Source organism: Plectropomus leopardus, chromosome 20 (assembly GCF_026936395.1).
Source record: "Plectropomus leopardus strain MGB_pleo_1.0 chromosome 20, ASM2693639v1, whole genome shotgun sequence".
Classification (NCBI taxonomy): domain Eukaryota; kingdom Metazoa; phylum Chordata; class Actinopteri; order Perciformes; family Serranidae; genus Plectropomus; species Plectropomus leopardus.
In genome coordinates this window covers 14,263,129-14,284,685 of record NC_142195.1, presented here as the reverse complement: position 1 = coordinate 14,284,685, position 21,557 = coordinate 14,263,129, and the positions used below count along the sequence as shown (strand labels likewise).

Below are 21,557 nucleotides of genomic sequence, written 5' to 3'. Positions count from 1 at the left end.
CCATGAGTTTTGAGTTATATAAATATATAGTTATCACAATACAGGAATATTAGGACAATGGTTTTTACTTCTTACTACTCATATGTACCTAAATAGAGTATATTTAATAATGAGAAATAGCTGACTCTAGTTTGAAAAGCAGTTTCATTTTGCTTACACAGATTAAAAAAATGAGATTATTTTGCAAAATGTGCAACCTAATGACCTTAATATGATTACAGCGCACTATTATACTGGTACTACAAGACATGGGTACTGCCAGTTTAGCACAACATTCTCTTTAAATTACACATTTTGATTATATGTTATCTATAAATGTGGATAAAGGGACTAATAGCTAAACAATTCAAGTCATAGTTAATGTGGTTCAGTTAACTGATAAAACAAAGAATGCTTATAGTGTTATTTGCTTTTAGATAACGGATGACTAACTTGTCTCTGTTTTCGTCAGTTACACAATTTCGGAGTGTGCAGTTGGTTCAAAGGAAACAGAAAAACATTATGGCAAAGACTTTGAATTTATGTATACTGACTGAGGAAGAGAGATAAAGCAGCTACTGTGATTAAAGCAGTATTGGACTGTGTATAATAGCCTACATCTCAACATCAGAGACATTGCTGCCGAAAATTAGGACGTAATCGAGATTCAAACTAAGACTCTGCTACAAGACGTCTGTGTCAGCCTCTCAAGTGTACACACATAATGCTAACACAATATAGGAGGCAACAGGGCGAGGATGCTGTATGTTCTCTCATAAATCATGTGAAAAGCCAGCCACACACAGACACACACAAAGATGTGCAATTTTGTAAAATGTAAAAACGCATTTAAGTAGTTTGACAAGATATAAAAAGCACATGAGATTTTAAGTGCAGATTTTAGTTCAGGATTAGGTATGGTGCCCCTCTGCTTCCTCTTCACAAGGCCTTACAGATCTCAAACACATGATATATATATGATATATATATATATATATATATATATATATATATATATCACTGAATTCATTAAGTCAATTTTAGGGGGATCGAAAAAGCAAGACCGTAAAATTATGTGATATGGTTAGATGAAGCTGCTGCATTACTGGCTTTGAAGTACAGTTCATCCAATCTGCATCTCTGTAAGTATTATTGTTACATCAGAAACTATATTATGGGGCGATGCAAAGGGTTTAAGATGACAAAAATTACAGTCTACAAAATAATTGCCCAAAAGAAAAATATGCATAATTTTATAGATTTGTTGTTTCTTCTTCATCTTCTTCTTCTTCTTCTTCTTCTTCTTCTTCTTCTTCTTCTTCTTATCATTATTATTATTATTATTATTATTATTATTAATTATTTATTTTATTCTTTTGTTACATTTTATCAGCAGTTAACAAAAACATTCAGTAATCAATGCAAAAATATACATATAAAAATAATGAGACAGTTGGTACAAACCAGACAGACACATAAAATAGAATAAAACAGACACAAGTATGAACACAGTGTTTTTTTATGACATATTTTTAAGTTTGTTATTGTTTTAAGATATGTTTCTGGGTCAGATTTTTTTAAGTGGTATATGATGGCAATTTCTTGAATACATTTATTTTACGAATGCTCAAATAATGAGCAAATGAAGTCCACTGACTTCCATATTGTTACCAAAGGTGCATTTTTCATGCATATCAGGAATGTATCTATAAATAACACAATTTACTGGATAGTATCTGTGTATAATATTAATAAGTAACTCTTTGATTTTATTGAGCAACACATATTTGAAAGGAACAGTAAAAACAGTATTCCACGTCTCACTATCAAGACTCTGGTCTGTATAATTGCACAGATATTTGGGTGAGTGGACCTGTATGTCACACGCTCCGCAGCAGTAGGTAGCAGTGTTGAGCGAAAGCGTCACACCAGACCGGAAGAAGACGATGGAAGCAGAAGAAGAAAGTCACACGTGCATCTAACATGTCTGCCCACCGTGTTGTTATGTGTTGAAATGCCAGTAGCTGTTTTGCCAAGTGTTGACGCAGTTTATATTTTGCAAACCTTACGCTAAAGTTACCGAGGTTAGTGTAAGAGAGCATTTAAAGCGTCAACATGGCGCAGAGAAAGAAGAAACTAACGAAGAAGAAGAGACACACAGCCAGCAGGGATCCGGACGCTGACTCTGACTGCGGAGACTTTGAGCTGGCTGCTGAAATTAAGGACGATGACTCTGTAAGTGACAATACTCTTAAAAAACAAGCTTAAGCAGTTGGCCGCCGATATGGTGTGTAATATTGTGGTAAAACTATATCTTTCGCGTCATAACGTAGCAAAGTGTACAGTTTTACCCACATGATGTTATGCATGGGGGTATAGCTCAGTGGTAGAGCATTTGACTGCAGATCAAGAGGTCTCCGGTTCAAATCCGGATGCCCCCTGGGATGTCCTCTTTTACCAATTTGGCTCTGCGGTATTTTCATGTCAGGTGTTCTGTAAGTAAGCAGCGTGTCATAAAGCAGGAAGCAAGTAATATTTCTAGCAGTGATATGTCCATAGCTACTTCCAGTATATCTCAGAATCAGAGAAGGATTTATTGGATTTGTTTTGGTTTTTGGTAGGGGTTGACTGATGATGGTTTATCGATACCCATTAGTAGTACTTAATGATATTGAAAACCGATATTTGGAACCGATTTGCATTTACAATAAAAATGAAAATACTTCTGTCGAATTTAGAGTTTAGAATATAAAAAACTACAACCCATCAATTCTCTGCACTTTTTTTTTCATAAAGTTCAATGAAAATTTGAATAATGAATGAATAAAAATAGCTCCCTGACGTTTTACAAAGTAAAAGTTTTTCCCATGCTGACACTTTAACATAAGATGAATCAACAATGGAGCCATTATATCAATCTGTGTCAGTCTATTTCCATTTAGAAATGTGTTATACTTAATGTGGCCTAGATCTGACATATGCATTTTGCTGTGGAGAAGCATGTGTGTGCAGAGTTTGACAAATGAGGTCTGTGCTTAAATCTGAGTTTTAGATGTATATATTTTCACAGTATTTTACAACATCACAACTACTTTGGAGCCAATGGATGAGTATAAAACTTCACACAGTGTGATGTGGAAACCTGAAACCTGCCGTGCACATACACTGAGAAAGGATTTTTAAGTGAAGTAGGAGGCATCCTGTATCCACCAATTAAACTTTAAAAATTAACAATATCTGCCAATTCAGATAGCTTTAATACTTAAAGCAATGTAGAGCGGGTATCCTATCCCATAACATGTACTGCTTACATGACGAGAAACATGTTTTAACAGATGAATTCAGCAAGATGCATTGGTGAATGCTTCTCTGGTGCCTCTGTCATGTTGTTAACAAGCTGCTGTTGTGTTTTCTGATTGGTTACACAGCCAGGAAGGAAACTCCCGCGGTTCCCGACCACATCAGACTGCCTGTCAGATGTGGAGCCAGACACCAGGGAGCTGGTCAGAGCCCAAAACAAGAAGAAGAAGAAGTCTGGAGGCTTTCAGTCCATGGGTAAGATCCCGTGAAGAGTGCACACATACGGCTGCAAGTCCACTGGTTATAATCTGGACAATGATATGATATTTGCTGATCTGCCACGATATGATTTCAATTCGATTTAGGGGCTGACTATCGATATGTGCTGATATTATACGCACATTTAACAAAGTCGGATACAGAGGAAGCTGCCTCCCCTAAAAACAACACATAAATAATTGGAAATAATTAAAACTGGTTCATTCTTAAAATGCTTTCTAGAAAAAAAAAAAGTTTTCATTTGAACTCAAACCATAATATTTTCATTAAAACTTCAGGCCTATCTGACTTGAAGACAAACTTCTCCCAACATCCTCAAAACGTTGATTAAGAAGATCTTTTAACAAAAAGCTTAAATCTCAGCTCAATAATAAATGTCAAGGATCATAGACAAAACAATTGTCTTTTGTAAGTCATGTTTCCCCCATATGTACAACATGCTAAAGTTATTAGCATAAGCTCTTCTCATAAATTAACCAATGTGCATTTATTATTTATGCTTTCTCTTACTCACCATTTCTTTAAGTCACCACGCCTCCTGACAGAACAGCACCGATGAATTTCAAACTGCATGCACATTTTTTCAGTCCGACATTGTTGAAACAGAGCAGCTAATGTTGCTGTAGCAAGAAGTTAGCGAACAAAACATTTCCACACTGATGATTATTCCCGGGGAAATAGCGTTATCCTCGTCGTCTTTCTCTCGGCTGCTCACCATCATCTGCCTGACTCTGTGTGATGGTGACACAGAATTTGAAAGTAAAGGCGCATCTGAAAGAGGATGATATGGATCAATGTTTACACTTTGCTACGATGATATGTGATCGTTGCTCATTGAATCGATATATTTACCGTTTCTCTAAAGGCAATATTTTTTAACTACATTTTGTATGATTTCAGGTCTCAGTTACCCCGTATATAAAGGCGTCATGAAGAGGGGTTACAAAGTCCCTACTCCGATCCAAAGAAAGGTAAGTCTGTACAACCTCGGGATCCTGTAATCAAACATTTGTGATTTCAAAAGGAGCAATATGTCATGCACAATTCTTCTCTTCACCACTTCAGACTATCCCAGTCATTTTGGATGGCAAGGACATAGTGGCCATGGCCAGGACTGGCAGCGGTAAGACGGCTGCGTTCCTGGTTCCCATGTTTGAAAAGCTGAAGGCCCCTCAAGCCCAAACAGGAGCCAGGGCCCTCATCCTGACTCCCACCAGAGAGTTGGCCCTGCAGACCATGAAGTTCACAAAAGAGGTCTGATAACACACCGATGAGTGTTTCCTGTTGTTCATTTAAGTTTTAAAGTCATATATTTACAGGGTACTTTTTAAATGTTTTATATTTAAAACACAACATTATAATTTTTATATTTTATACTTTTAGGGACGCTATTATGTATACTTTATATATTCATGTACTGTCTATAATGTCAAATAAGCCACATTTCACATTATAGTCTTTGATATTTCTATCTTTAAACATTATGTTTAGTTTTTATTGCTTTATTGTGTGAATGTAGATTGTAGATCATTGTGTTTGATTATGAATGCAGCAGCTGTTTTCAAGTAATTTCCGTAAGGATGAATGAAGTATCTATCTATCTAAGTTGGCCTTTGGCACATGTAGATTTTAACATTGTTTAGTTAATCTGCAGAAGAGCCTCGATAATTATTATTTAATGCTTTCCCTGATTTTTCTCTCTCTCTGTGTTATGGTATTAATAGTTGGGGAAATTCACTGGCCTCAAGACTGCCTTGATCCTTGGTGGAGACAGGTGTGTGAGCTCTCTGTGGTCTTAAATTTTCTGTTATACTCTTCATATTGTTGTTGTAAAACTCTGGGATAAATGTAAATGTCTTCGCTCTTTTTCAGAATGGATGATCAGTTTGCTGCTCTTCATGAGAACCCTGACATGTGAGTGATGGTTGCAGCGCTTACTCATAATGTTGTTTCTCCCCATGCTTGTACGATATGTTGTAATCCTAATCGTCGCCCTTTTCTTCCAGAATCATCGGTACCCCTGGTCGTCTCATGCACGTTATCAAGGAGATGAACCTGAAGCTGCAGAATGTGGAGTATGTGGTGTTTGATGAGGCTGACAGGTGAGAAACGAAGTTGTTTAAAGGTGTTATTTTTTCATTTCACAGCTTGGATCCACGCTTGCACGAATTTGTGAACATGTCGGTATTCTTCCCTCACTCAGGTTGTTTGAGATGGGTTTTGCTGAGCAGCTTCAGGAGATCATCCGAAGGCTTCCAGACAACAGACAGACTCTGCTGTTCTCTGCCACTCTGCCCAAACTGCTGGTGGAGTTTGCCAGAGCGGGTGAGCTCAACAATCACTTCAGTTTTACGTCCATCCATTATTATAACACAACTTAGGTGTCCCACGGTCATGGAAAACCTGGAAAAGTTATGGAATTGCACAGTCTCGTTTTCCAGACCTTGAATAAGAAAATATAATTGAAAGTTTTCGAGAAGTCATGGAATTTTGTTGTGTGCAATGAAAGTATTTGTTAGGGTAATCTAGGAATAATATTCTATATAATGTAACATAAAGGCATATTTATTTTCTAGAAGTTAGCTGTTGACATAATGTAGCCCCAAAATGCATTGACTTAAAGCTGCGGGGTCCATTGTTTTAGCATCACCATTGCATTGTGCGATAGTTGCAGCGAAGGACATGCGTAAGGCAAATACCTCAAACAACTTATTTGTTGCTTGGTACAAATACAAAAACTTGCACAGTTGATACTGGCCATGGCCTCCCCTTTAGGGTAGATTAAGTGCATATGTGAAGTAGCATGACGACATTTGTTATGGAAAGTGAAGACTCCTGTGTGTGTGTGTGTGTGTGTGTGTGTGTGTGTGTGTGTGTGTGTGTGTGTGTGTGTGTGTGTGTGTGTGTGTGTGTGTGTGTGTGTGTGTGTAAAAAGCCCTGTAACCAGGCTGTCAAGTGCTGCAGACACAGTGAAGTGCATGCTTTTCCAAAATCGAAATTTTATCATGTGTCCTTTAAAAGTCATGGTAAAGTTTTGAAATTTTGGTCATGATAATGTATGGGAACCTCGATATTTCTGCTAAGACCTATGCTAACTAAATAAGTTTGTTTTTTTTATTTTTATTTTTTTAAATATATTTTCAGGGCTGACTGAACCAGTATTGATTCGTTTGGACGTGGATTCAAAACTCAGTGACCAGATTAAGGTAAAGAAATTACACATTTATTTAGTTGACATGTTACTGCAAAATTGTGATATCAGTAACCTCCATCAGACACCTGTGTTTTTGATTATTTAATCATTTAAATAAATATGACTGTTAAGGGTTCATGTCGCATCAAAAAATTGGAGCTAAATTCTCTCTTCAGATCCATCCATCCCGGTGTCCTTAAAAAGCCTGAAAAGGCATTGAATACATCAATCTAAGAATAAGGATGTTTTTTCTTCTGACATGTCATAGTAAAATCTCAAATAATTGGTAGAATTATTTCCAAAATGCCTCTTTCATTAACATGACCACATCAGGATAGTGGAACCAAAGCTCATGTTTTGTCTCTGGTCAGGATGCTCAGAGCAGAAGATTCAATGTATACAAGCTAACTGTCAATGTACCCTGGACAATGTAGGGAAGTACAGAGTCAACGAAAATTGGGAATTTAACCAAATAGTTGCGGTAAAGAATACCAGTAAAGGAAATGCACGAAAGGCTTGGCCCGATGGAATTGTGGGCAGAGTGAGAAACATAAAATCGCCAACAAACGGCTGGCATTTCCAAATTCTGTCCTCCCCGTGTCGCCACCATAAAACAAAAGAAGTCAAGTTTTATTTTACATTAAACATTTGGGCAAATTTTCCCTAAATCTTAAGCAGTTTTTTTTGGTCTTAAATTTAATTACGAATAGAATTTAAAAAAGTCTTAAATTTAACTTGCCTTAAGCTGTAGGAACCCTGGCATCCAGCGCACAGCCTGATTTACTCTTTTCTTTCCTCAGCTGTCGTTTTTCCAACTGCGTGTCGATGACAAACAAGCGCTGCTGCTCCACCTGCTGAGGAATGTAGTGAAGCCTCAGGAGCAGACGGTGGTTTTTGTAGCCACCAAACACCATGTGGAGTACCTCAAGGAGGTGAATTACCAACAGCTGATTAACTTGGTTTGTGTCTCTCTCTGCATTAACCTTGATTTATGGAAAATGTGTAATTTCTTTGTTTTGATCTCCAGCTGCTGACCTCAGAAGGGCTGGAGTGTGCCTACATCTACAGCGCCCTTGATCCGACTGCCAGAAAGATCAACATAGGAAAGTTCGTGCATCGGAAAGCCATGGTGCTCATTGTGACTGATGTTGCTGCTCGCGGTATCGACATCCCAATGCTGGATAATGTCATCAACTACAACTTCCCCTCCAAGCCCAAACTCTTTCTGCACAGAGTTGGTGAGTGGCTTACACGGTGAATTATTATCTCGGTTTGTCCGTAATTCAGGGTTCCTGTTGCTCCTTAAAAAGTCTTAAATTCAACTGGACAAATATAAGGACTAAATGTCATGAAGTAGTCTGGAAGTTGAAGTCTAATTGCCCCCCAAAAAATCTTATTTAATTTATCCATCTTTTAATTTCTTTTTGTCAAAATGAGTTTTTCTGCCTTCACATTTTCTGATCAAAGAAATCTTAAAATCTACCATTCTAATAACCAGGGGTGAAAAGTAACTAAGTGAAGTACATTTACTCAAGTACGGCACTGAAGTACAAATTTCAGGTACTTGTACTTGAGCATTTTCTTTTCACGCCACTTTATGCCTTTACCTCACTACACTTCATTGGGAATATTGTACTTTTTACTTCACTTTGTTTATTTGGCAGCTTTAGTTACATTACAAATTAAGATTTTTGCATCAAAACATAACAAAGAATTTATAAAATATGATTTTTGTTATAAATTAAATTACCAAACAGTTTATACAAGTACAGCTGCAGCAACTAGTTGATCAGTCACTGACAAAATATTAATTACCAGCTCTTTTGATAAAGATTGTAATGGGTTTTTTGGGGGTGTGTTTTTTTCTCTTATTTTTTTCCAGTTTAAAAAAATATATTTTGAGTTTTATGATGTCTTTTTCTCACTTTTTTTCTAACATTTTTGTTTTTTTCTTCAAAATTTTTTAAAATATTTTGAGTTTATTCTGTCATCTGATGGACCAAATAAATTAATCTAGAAAAACAATGAAAATAATTGTTAGTTACAGCCATAGTGATGATGTTATGAAAAATGAGGACCATTTGGCCATCGGTCATCACCTTTCTTTTCCCATCAGGCCGTGTGGGACGTGCTGGCCGCAGTGGTGTAGCCTACAGTATGATCTGTCCAGATGAGATGCCTTTTGTCTATGACCTTCACCTCTTCCTTGGGCGGCCTGTTCAGTTCGCCACACCTGAACACACACGAGGTAGGCTTTGCAGAATCCCTTTTTAAATTTCAACTGATGAATGAACTCTCTGATTAGTTGTCACAACCTTTGCCTCTCTGCTCTCTCCGATCTAAACCTCTCCTCCAGATTCAGAGGGCGTGTTTGGTCGGGTCCCCCAGAGTATCCTGGACGACGAAAGTTCTCACCTGATCACAGCTCACGAGAACTCCCTGGACCTGCATAACCTGCACCATGTCTCCGAGAACGCCTATAAGCAGTATCTCAAGTCTCGACCAAACCCGTCACCTGAGTCCATCAGACGGGTTAAAAGCACAGATCTGTCCACCATGGGTGTCCATCCATTACTAGGTGAGTTTGGAAGAGGATGGACAGTGATGATGGTGGGACGCAGGCTGCGGTTTGTAACAGCACTTCATTGATCTTGTTTCAGGGTCGGGTTTGGAGAAAACAGAACTTGAGCGCCTTCACATAGTTGACGCCATCAAAAGCTATAAATCCAAATCAGTGAGTTACAGGAGATAATAATGCACATATCTCATATTGCTGCAGTTTCCTGCTAACCTGTGTTAAAAAAAAACAACTCCTGTCCTGTTTTTGTAGACTATCTTTGAAATCAACTCTAACAGTAAGACACAGGCTGGTGAGGTGATGCGGGCCAAACGCTCCAAGGACACGCGGCTGGTGGACAAATTCAAAAAACAGAAAGACAGCCTGGCTGCAGAAAGCCGACTGCACCAGCCCGCCAACCCAACCACCAGCGGCGCCACCGATGACTTCACACAAACAACAGACGAAGAAGAGGACGATATGAAGGCAAGAAACTCTCATGCCTCTGTGGTAGGGCTGGGTACCTCGATAAATGTTCTGATATGAGACTAGATAGTGTCCTAGATTCTGGATGTCGTAATGTCAGAAGTGATATCGTTTCCTGGTTTTACAGGCTGAATTACAGGAACATGTTGTAATTTTCTGAACTTATCAGACTGTTCTAGCTGTTTTATTATATACCCACTTTGTCATTATATCCACATAACTGTTGATTATTTATCAAAAATATTTTTTGAAAGCACCAATACTCAACTCTGCAACATCATTGCCATGTTGATTTTAAAGTATTTGGTCAGAAATAACTTTATCATTATTGCCAAGTGCTACCCTGTTATATTATGCTTTGAAACCAGGAATCTTTGCATATTTGTTCTTGAGTATTTTTGTAAGATCTAAGATTTAAAAGCAATGAGAATGACCGTTTGCATTTTCTTTTACCCAAGGTAATTAATCTAACCAATTAATCTGCAAATTATTTTCTTGATTAATTGTTTTGTTTTTAAAATGTCAGAAAATAGGGAAATGTTCATAATCACAATTTTATAAAGTCCAAGTAGAAGTCTGTAGATGTTTTGTCCAACCAAGTCTCCAAAACTCAAAGATATTGAGTTTATTGTACTAAGAATAAACTCTGTAATCATATATACATACATATCTATATCCCCTTCATGCTCAAAGTTTCCTATCTTCATTCAAATTAAAATTATCTTCATGAAAAAAAAAGATTGTTTATCAAAACATTTGCTGATTTTGTTTTCTGTTGATTGACTAATCAAGTACTTGAATAATCAATAGAAATCTTAAAGATTTTTCTTTTCAAACTGTAAGACATCTCTACTTTATGCTAATTATTGATGCAAATCCAGTTTGTACACAGCAGTTTACGTGCCGACCTAGATGTCACAGCTAAACATGTAATTCCTCATGTCTCCACCAGGGGGTGTTCTCTGCAGTGGTAGGTGGGAAGAGAAAAGGCCAGCAGGAAGACGGGGAAGAACGGCAAAAGAGCAAGAGAAGCAGACAGACAGGCAAAGATGAGGAGTATTACATCCCCTACAGACCCAAAGACTTCAACTCTGAGAGAGGGTGAGACCTAAACCATTGATTTTTGTGTGAAAAATAAACGACATCAGACATCATTAACGTGTGTTATTTTCGTATTATAACCCGCGATTCGTGTTCTTCGTGGTGTTAGGTTGAGTCTGGGAGGAGACGGCAGTGCATTTGAACAACAGGCCTCCTCAGCGGTCCTGGACCTCATGGGCGATGAGGGAGACAAGCTAAATCAGCACAAAAACATGATGAAATGGTAAAAGTTTAAATTCACACCTAACCTGTCTCTTTCTGACATTTTGTGCTTCTGATTCTGTTTTTTTTACCATAATTGAGTGTCTTTTTGTAATTTTAAGGGACCGCAAGAGGAAGCGCTTCGTGAAAGAAGCAGGAAAGGAGGACCAGAAGAAGAAGATCCGACTAGACGGGGGACAGGTGATCAGTAACAAGAAGAACAAGAAGAACTTGTATCCTCTTTGTGCACTTGTTTAGCTGTTACTGCTGGTACTGTTACACTTCTCTCTCACTCTGACAACATTTAGCTGTGTTGAAAAGACGTTGCGTCACTTAACGACATGTCAGTTACGAGGAGTGGAAGAAAAAATACAAGGTGGATGACGGGGGATCTGGCTCAGATGGAGAAGGAGGAGGAGCACGAGGAGGAAGGAGGCCAGGAGGAGGTAGGGGAGCAGCTTCATCTCTGCAGAACAAACCCACTGTATCAGAATCTTTTATTTTCTTTCCTCGTTTTTGTATTACTGATCTTTTTTTTTAGGCTCCCGTAAGTCTTATTGTCTTAATATGCTATTTGTCTTTGACAATTTTTGTAGATACATTTTCACTGTTTTTGTACGTATTGTAAAATCTTTTTTCATTTCATTTATTCTATTGTGTTTATCTATATAACCTTGTAACCTCTTTAACTAATTATCATACGTGCAATTTTTCCTCGTTTCTCTTGGATATATTTTGATGACATTTTTCTTACGCTTTTTTGTGAGACTTATTTGTATTAATTATTCAGTTATATTTTGTTTGACTGTGCTATGTTGCTCCTAAATTGTTTTTCTAATATTAACTATTTATCTCCGGCCTTAGTCTTTTGAAAAAAATCTTTTTGAATATCATTTTTTCGAAGATCGATGTTTTCTGAGCCTTCTCATCAATATAACATTCTAGATAGTTTTAAAACTGCTATCCTTAGTATCATTCATCTCTTTATGGGTCTTTAATGCTTTTTACAAAGAGATTGTTTGAATATATTTATTTGTTTATAAAAGATAATTTCAGGGCTCATTTAAACATGATTTATTTCTTTATAAGGTTGTACATTTATTGTTATTCATATACATTGATTAATGTTTGTGAATCATAGCCTTTGATTTTTCGTCTTTTGTTTTACTCTTTTATTTTAGTTTCTCGTCCATGGCATTTTTTTTTTCAACGCCTCAGCCTTTACTACAGGCCACTGGCTTTCCTGTTGATTATTATGGGCACTCCTCCTGTTAGGTGATAGCTTATGATTTTGCAAATCATTCATGCAAAGATGGTTCTTATCGAGTCATTATGTACGGCCCATTCATCTGTTTAAATCTCATCTGTTTAAATATTATCTGCTATTGTTTTTGCTTTGTTGCACTGAAGACAGCTTGTTAGCTGGAACCTGTTTGTGTCCATGTTGGCCCTAAATTAATAAGTGAAGTCTTATGAATTCCGGTGGTGTTTCTCTTATCTATATTATCCATTTTCCAGGTGGTGGCCGAGGCCGTGGTCGTGGCCGTGGCCGTGGTCCTAACTTCCAGAGCCCCGTAGGAGTGCAGCAGACGCCCGGCGGTCGCAGAGTGCGCTCGGAGCTGAGGACGAAAGAGCAGATCCTGAAGCAGCGCAAGAAAAACCAGAAGCACCAGTTCCTGCAGAGCGGAGGCCTGAAGAATCTCAAGAACAAGAACAAAAAGTGGCTCGGAGAAGTGAAGAGGTCAGGTTTTGGACGGGGCGATCACAAGAAGGGTAAGATGAAGAAAAGACTCTGAGGACACAGAGGGAGAACTGTCTCGGAGGGATGGTGGCTTGAGACTGGAAGATGAAGACCGTTATCTTTCCACAACACCGTACATAACTTCACAGCGTTTTTCATGGTTGTGGATTAAAGGAGAAGCTGAGTTGAACTTCACCTTTTTCCATCATTGCCTACTGAACCCTAAATTTGACAGAGTATGTTATTGCCTGATCCAGTGAATTGGATTTTATTTGTGTTGGCAGATTCATGTTTTTGAGATATTTCTACACACATTATTAAATAATGGGGAAATACAGATGTGAATAAGACAATATTTTGTGTTTCTTTATTTGCAGTCAGTTGCATGTTGATACAAAAAAGTGTGTTTGAGATGTGCCTTTTCAAAATATAAACACTAAAATCCGACAAGTTGATCTTACTTAAATTCATCTTGGAAACTGATTACCTTGAAAAATGAAAGTTAATCTGACTTTTTGTCTTAATTTATATTTAATTTATATCCAACTTTTAGCTGTATTTTGTGAAGTTTTTGCAACTTAAAATTGTCAGGTTAAGTCTTTTTAAGTGTTTACTGATGTTGCTAAAGACTGATTTAATTAAACTTGTCATTTTAAGTTGCAACAACTTCACAAAAGCAAGTAATTCTAACTACATTTTCAGTGAATTAAACAACTGAATATAAAGTAAACCAAAATTAAGATTATTTATATTTACTTACATTTTTCAAGGCCAGTGGTTTCCTATTAAGTTTTTTTTTTTTTTTTTACATAAAATTAACTTCTCAGATTAAAGTGTACATTTTCATTTCTGAAGCTGTGTTCATTGTATCTGCTAGCTAACTATATAGTAATAGTTAACTAATTTTATTATCGATAAATTGGTTTGAGTATTTGAGAAAAAAGTCAAAAGTCTCTTATTCCAACTTGAATGTGAATATTTTCTGGTTTCTTACCTCAGTAAACGGTAAACAGAAAATCTTTGAATTGTGGACAAAAAAAGACATTTGTGGACGTCATCTTGGTCTTTGCAAAACACTGATGGCCACTTCTAACTAATTTCTGATGAATTTAATCAAGAAAATAATCGATGGAATAATTGACAATTAAAATAATCATTACTTGCAGCCTTACTGCCAAATGTTGGCCAAAGCAGCTTCGCTCTGCAGGATGAGGAGTGACTGTGAAGTGTCCTTGATGTGCAGATCCACACCAGACAACACTGCTTCTGATACATAACTATGAAAAAACAGGAGTCTTGTGTCTGGAGGAAAATCTTTAAGATGTGAGGCACTCTGGCAACATATGGGATTACAATATAGCTCCATTAAACAGGGTCGTGGTATCAGGGGATCTGTGGTCTGACTTTCTCTGTCTGATGTCCTTTTGTACATTTCGTTGCTTTTAACCACAAGCTTTGAAAGGATGTTTGATGTGACTTCGTTCCCTGTCTTCTGCCCTCATATTTGTCGTTCGGTCGTTTCTTCCTGCTGGTGTCAAGTCTGGATGGCTCCCAGTTTGTGCTCCAGTGAGTGATGTGAATGAAATACGAGGTACTGGTTTGTGTGAGTGGGTTTTCTGTGAACCTCAAAAGTCCTCCTGTCCTGCTTCTTTTAGGGGGAAAGCAAAACATTTAACTTCTTATTAATCACGTCCTCTGCAAAAGAAAATCATGTTATTATGTGTTCAGAGAATAATTCGAAGCCACTGCTCTGTGATATGCAAGCCTGATGTTTTCTGTTTATGATTTTCTGCTAATAGTTCTGCTAAAGAAGAAAAAAAATCATCTAAAAACTCAAATCATGAAGAGCCCCCCCGCAGCAGAAAACGAAAAACTCCCCCCAAATGAAGATAATAAATTTTCAAAGTAACTAAAGAGGTCAGACAAACAACTGTATTTTTTTAAAAGTGTAAAGCAGTATAAAAAGAAAATACTAAGGTTGAGTACAAGTACCTTAAATTCATACTTATGTACAGTAGTTGAGTAAATGTACTTCTGTCACATTCCATGCAGTGTGATGCTGCACCCTTTTGGTGGAAAACCAGCACTGCAGGTACATCAGAGTGCCCAAAATTTTCCAGACTGCTGTGTTCTTCTGTTTACTCATGTTCACTCAGCTTTTATATGGCAGTGATTCTCAAACTTTTCTCTTTTTTTTTTTTTTAAACAATGAACCCCTTACAAATATTTAATCATCCAAGTACCCCCTGACTTGCACAAGACATTTCTGGGAGAAAAAAGCTTACATACAGGGAGATCGTTACACTGAAAGTTCTAGAAGAATCACAGAATTTGTGTAATAAATTAAATGACATTAATGTAACATAATGGTGAATTTATTTTCTATAGCTGACAGTTATGACAGTTGTATTTTGTATTTATTTTACCTCCAATTTTTGCTGTGATTTCTATTTTTCTTTTTATTAATTTGTGTTGGGGTTTCTTTAATTTTTTTGGTAATTTTATGAAAAACCTAAAAAAAAACCCCGATTTTTTTCTTTGAAATTTTTGCCCGTTTTTTAATGGTGAACATGTAGTAAAAGAAAAAAATCTTCAAGAAAAAGAAAAAAAATCTGTGTTTTTTGTTAAAGTTTTGTATAATAGTGTTATTTATTAAGTGTTATGATTCAAGTGTATTATAAATTGACTAATATTAGCACAAATGACAACTGACTTGTCTTGCTTTTGAGATGTACCTAACAAACTAAATTCATTTGCATTAAGACATAGATTCTTATAGCTCACTTTTTTTTTGTAAAATGATAATCTTTTGGATTTATATTCATCCACATTATTATGGCAAAGTTGAGTTTTTTTCTGTCATAAATAATGGACCAGTCATCTTACATCTGCATCATATCCAGCTCTTTTTTTGTTCTGGCCACATGTCAAATGATCATGTAATTTATTTCCTGCAGAAGATACAACAGTTGATCATCTGGCAAAAGAGTATTGTCTCATTTCTTCAGCTGCTGGGAAGGTGGAAAACATGACCACATGTACAGCAGCTTTGGACGAAAGAGCAGCACTGCACCAATGAAAGTGACAGAGACAAGTGACTCACTCCATCTGGATGCGGTTACAGTACTAGTTGTTTTTCTCTGATGATATGCGTACATGCTATCACAGGTTATTCATGGCTGCAGTTACTCGAGGGCTGAGAATTGTGCCTTCAAGTCGTCTGTGTGAATGCTGCTAAAGATGGAAGAAAATGAGTGGTAGGTGGGTAATGTATTTGGTCCAAACACGGCAGCGTCACCATGGAGATTGCCTCGGGACACACACCAGAGCACTGTCATATTTCATAGCAGGAGGATCTTCCAAATAACATCCATTCATAAAACACACCAGCTACTCTGTCCAGGGGGTAAAGCAAGCAAAGTTTCAGGTCTGTGACAAGCCACAGCTGTCTCAATACTGTACGAATTAAAACAAACCCAAAGTGTACTCATAACTTATTAATGCCAGGTGCTATTAATAAACGTGCACAACTTGATACTAATCATTTTAATACTGTTGTAATGTTAGTTACGAATATACAGAAAGCTACATGTTAAAAAGCAATTGATAACATTTTTTGATATATTAACAACACAAACTAAATGTTCAAATACAATTTTAAATAGCACAAATGCATTAGAAAATTAAATATCTTTTAATTAATACAGTATGTTCATAAAGTATAGTGCAGTGGTTCCTTTTCCATCACGACCTCTGACTAAGTGAGGTTTTTTATGGTTATTTCATATTTTATTCAATGCTTAACAACAACAATACAGAACAACTGATACAATGTACAATTAACCCAAATAGTAAATACAATAACTGCAGGAAGTTTGCGTAAAATGAAAGATTTGGATGAATTTTGAGTAGATAATTTCATGTTAACATTCACAGATGACTTTTCCTGACTTAGAAAATGTTTATACAGTTATTGCTGTCTGTATTATATATATTTGTTATATAAATTTAACAACCATATACATTTTATAGGCTTTTAAAAAGTATGTATTTGAAATTCTTCTTCTTCTTCTTCTTCTTCTTCTTCTTCTTCTTCTTCTTAATAAATTAAATTACTTATTAATTTACAAAGTTGGTGTTTTCTTCTCCCTGATGCTTTGCCATTGCTCTATTTAATATCTAGTATTATGAAAATATTAAATATATATATATATATATATATATATATATATTTATATATATATATATATATATATATTCAAAAAAATACTACATTAAATGCATATACACGCTTAACAAATCAATTTTAATAAATAAATAAAATGCTTTGCTTTTGCAATAGCCTAGTTAGAGCAATTTCTAGCAGGACGTTACAATTTCCCATTTCTTTGAGTCTCTTGAACGCCTCACCTGACCCGGCGTCCTCTCAGTAAAGTCAGGTGTGCTAATGGCCGCCGTGTGTTTGGTTAAATCTTAGTTTTATTGTGTGGTCTGTGCGTTTATCGCCCCGTTGATTCAAACTTTGTTTTCGCAAAGGCCTGTTTATTTTGGGAAAATGTTTATTTGTTTGTTTGTTTTCGTTTCGTTTTGACGTGACTCATAAAAATAAGTTCAACGTTCAGCGACTCTGCTCACATCCTGCAACTCAACCGACGCCCAAGACACCCAGGATCATCAAAATCCCCCAACAAAACCAAACAGTGAGTACAACCAAATACAGCCAGCTGGTCATATCTCAGATATCTGTAGATTGCCAAGAAAACCACCTGCAACTCTGCAGACTAGTAAAATGGGACAGTCATGTTTGCTGTTTTTCATTAAAAGGTCAAATCCATTCATTAATCAATCATTAATTCATTAAATCATAACTGTTCATTTAAAAAGACTGTCCAGTTTTTCTGTCATGTTTCCCCGTTTTTTTGCTGGTTGTTTCCTCGGTGCTATACTGTTTACAGAGGACATATACTGTATATGCTATGTGTGTGTAGCAGTGATGGCTAATTTTGGGCTATTGCTGTTGACATGGACTCACTGCATCATCTTTAATACTTTTTGAAGTGACTTAAATACCAAAATGCCTGAAATATGACAAGGAGGCACACAATATCATAACTTTTTTATGGCATCTTGTAGCCAAAAAACATGCTGGTTTCATTAGAGCAAAATGGCCCTTAACTTATTTTTTTTCCTTAATTTTTACCTGAGGGCATAATGTAGTCACTCATAACCCTTTCGCATAAAAAGTAAAGTGTATTGTGCAAATATTTTTATGATAAAGATGTTTTAAGTAAAGCACATTTGTAGCATCAATGCAATAACACGTTTGATGATTGGCTGCTTATGTTTAAAGAGTCCAAGATGTAAAACCTTGTTTGTCCTAATTTTCCTCACTTCACCCTATACGTTATTTATGGTATGCGCTGTCATTTCCACATCCACACGTTGATCTTGGTGCATGCATACAGTAGTAGATTTCCTGTGGGATAGGGGACATTCACAGTTGTGATAGACACATTTATAAAAAAATATGTTGAGTATTTTGTGTTAAAAGAACAGATTATATGAATATATTTCAAGTTATTTGTGGAAAACAACATGCAGATAGGACATTTGTACTGTCTGTCCCCTAAATATCTGGGACCAGAGCAAACTGGACTGAAGGAGGTTATGTTGCCTTCGATATCAGTTAATCCTCCCGCAGAGATACTGAGCTTCAGCCTCATCTCCCGTCCTCTGTGAAACCATCCCTCCTCCCACCCTTGTCTATCTGATGGCCCCTCTCCCCGTCCCAGCAGTCTCTAGTGCTGCAGCAACTCTCCAGTCATCAGGAACGGCAGCTATATCTTTGTTTAGGGTTCCTTGGACTGACACAGCATCCACTTGAGATATGCTGAAGAGCCTGAGCATCAGAGTACTGCTGCTCTCGTGACAGAGGATATAAATGCAGGCTGTAGTTACAGCTGCATGTAGCTGTAGAGGACAGCTGACCACGTCCACAATTTGACAGACCTGTAACTGAAACATTTGACGCAAGCCTTTTTAATGTAAAGGGACATTAGTTAAAGAGTTTTAGCTTATTTATTACAAATCGGTGTCAACATTGTTGTTGCTGCCCAGCTCATACTGTGGCCCACTGATTGACCCATGTGTTAATCTCAGCAGCTTGTAGAAAAGCTACTTTTTTCTATGTTGGTGCACTGCTCTTCTTCATTTTCACGTCTGCCTTTTTACATTGAAGAAACATTCAGATTTATATTATCCTTCTCAGTCATTCACATTTGCTTTATATTATAATTTTATAACAACATGACCGGATGGCTACTTGTCCCTGAGTGCGCTAACAAGAGAGGTTTTAAAACAGTCTCTTTGCAGCTGCATGTTAGGTTTTTGCAAGTATATTTAACAGAATGATGTTTGGATGATCATCAGATGATCATCACAGTTAAGGAACTGCATACTGATATACTTATGTTTCATATTTGACCGTGGTGGCTGCTAATTATGTGATTTACATACTGTTGTGAGGTGTCATAAACGTGTTTTGGGATTCATTGTCCTTCACGTAGACTAATTGACCTTTTTCTTAAAATGACAAATATGCAACTTCGATTTGAAGTACACTGATTGTAAGAAATCTAATATTAACTGAAAAACAGCCCACTTAGTTTTTAAAAACACAACAATTGGTATAACAACTAAAAAGAAAAATAGTTTCTGATTATTTTCGCGAGCTCGGGCCTGTATTTGTGTCAGGGTGGCTGTGTCCCCCCTGGCCACCTCTTGCAGGTGCCACTGGTTATGATCAGAGTTGACCAATCAGAGCAGAACTGGATAGATGTCTGATACTCTCATGCGGGGGGCAAAATCTTTATGCCTCTATGGAAAGGGACAAAATTAACCCTTTAACACCTGGATCTGTATTTATTTTGTTGTGCTGCATTCAGATTCCTTTCACAAGTATATAAACCCAGACACTTGAGACAATGGGTTTGATTTATATTGAAAACATAGGGCATTAGGTAATGAGCAACTTGGCTTGGAAATGTCCTGCAAATTGCAAATTGCAAATTGCAAATTGCAAAAAAAAAACAGTGACAAGAAAATGGCCTGAAAATTATCTGGATGGAAATATTAAAAATGATTTAAGAGGAAAAAAAAGGGAAAATGTCTATAAAACTATATTCTTATTCCTATAGTTCTATATATTCTATATAAGTTTTTTGTTTTTTAATATTCTGTTTTTAGTGCTTATTTTCAGATAGTTTTCTTGTGACTTTTTACTTAATTCTTGCTAAATCTTGGGCTATTTCTTAAGTTGCTCATTGCCTTCATCCCATGCATGCCAATTTGCTCAGGTTTCTAAGGATTGAAGACACTGCACGTACCAATCCTGCTGTTTGATGTTTGTCAGAAATCATGTAAAACATAATTTATTTTGTATCAAATTGGCTTCAAAATGTAAGAACTGGAAAGGTCCTTTAAATCTGGAAAAGCTTTGTAATAATAACAACAACAACAACAAAAAAAAAACACCTTTCCTAGTAGCTTTCTGTTACCTTCTAGACTATATGAACAATATGTTGAGATTTTTTTCCCATGGTTATCTCATCAATCTTAATCCGCTATCAATACAATTATCTGTGTGCAGATATGTGAGTGTGTTGTGTCTGTTTTATTCTGTCTCGGGCAGCCGTCCCCGCAGTCTGGCTCCTCTCTCTGTGTGCTCCCTGCGACGATAAGATTGCTGCCGTTTCTCAGGCTATCGCTTACGAGGCAAAAGGCCACTTGAGGAATGACGGGGCCAACATGACTGACATTAGCCGCCCTCGCCTCAGCAATTTCATGCTCACATGTAGAAAACTGCTGACAACTCATTAACAAACGTCTTCAATGGGACTTTTTTGTTGTTTTCGTTGAGAGTGCTGCTTTTTCAGACTGGGTGGAGCTGAGACGCTGTTAGGTTCAACCGCTGGTTAGCTTGGTTTATTGTCATATTATAATTACAGCGCTGTGGCTTTGTTTTGGACAACAGGCAGCTCATGAAGATGTTTGGAACAACCTAACATGCAGACGCTTAAAGGGAACCTTAAATTAGCTTGATCACAAGGGGAGAGCTGAAGTCGCTGGGACTTTCTCGGGGCCAGAAACGTTCTAATTAGAGATAGAAACGTCTGTTGGGGTTGTGTTGGCTGTGGGCCATTTACAGTAAGCTGAATAAGAACCAGATTGGGAGAATGATCACACAGATCTGAGCCCCTTTGAAAACTTGAAATTTCTATGATGAAGTGTGACAAACCCAAGTTCAGAAATGGCACTAGCAGTTAACACTGTGGATGAAAATACACTTTCTGAGACACTTCACTTTTTCAAACAATCTCTCTTTTAATGATTTCTGATAACTGGGACCTCCTGACCCCCGAATTCTGGCTAAACAAGCCACACGTGAACTGCTTGACATGTCCTCTTCTTGTATAACTTAAGTGACTATTTGTAATCATTGTTTTGGGATGTTTGGTGATGATAATTTTAATATGTCAGAGACTTCCTGTGGGTTTGAAATTGTCGCAGACAATTTAAGATAGCTCAAGATTTACAGATGCATGACATACATATTCTGCTGTCTCATTATAATCCCGGTCTTAAATTTTCAAGTATCCAGTCCTACGCTTTCTGATTAAGCATGCTGCCTGAAACCACCACCTGCCAACTATAATGTAAAG

General features: G+C 37.0%; 1 protein-coding gene, 1 long non-coding RNA gene and 1 other non-coding gene across 4 annotated transcripts in view; all 3 read left to right on the top strand.

Annotated features, from left to right (window-relative positions):
- Positions 1-1,890: 1,890 nt before the first annotated feature.
- On the top strand, positions 1,891-13,190 carry ddx54 (DEAD (Asp-Glu-Ala-Asp) box polypeptide 54). The gene is made up of 20 exons (XM_042509116.2): positions 1,891-2,214; positions 3,408-3,534; positions 4,459-4,529; positions 4,624-4,812; positions 5,283-5,332; positions 5,431-5,472; positions 5,565-5,660; positions 5,762-5,883; positions 6,703-6,764; positions 7,552-7,683; positions 7,779-7,989; positions 8,868-8,999; positions 9,108-9,329; positions 9,412-9,485; positions 9,582-9,794; positions 10,747-10,895; positions 11,005-11,118; positions 11,219-11,329; positions 11,445-11,542; positions 12,615-13,190. The coding sequence occupies exons 1-20, from the start codon at positions 2,095-2,097 to the stop codon at positions 12,890-12,892; spliced, it is 2,613 nt and encodes an 870-aa protein (XP_042365050.1). The 5' UTR covers positions 1,891-2,094; the 3' UTR covers positions 12,893-13,190.
- On the top strand, positions 2,349-2,420 carry trnac-gca (transfer RNA cysteine (anticodon GCA)). Its single transcript has one exon. It is a non-coding gene; the product is annotated as a tRNA-Cys (tRNA).
- Positions 13,191-17,239: 4,049 nt separating the features above from the next.
- Positions 17,240-21,557, top strand: part of LOC121959436 (uncharacterized) — a 66,545-nt gene continuing 62,227 nt past the window's right edge. For both annotated transcript variants that reach the window (XR_015775197.1, XR_015775198.1), the window contains exon 1: positions 17,240-17,537. This is a non-coding gene — a long non-coding RNA (uncharacterized LOC121959436). The remainder of the gene's footprint in view (positions 17,538-21,557) is intronic.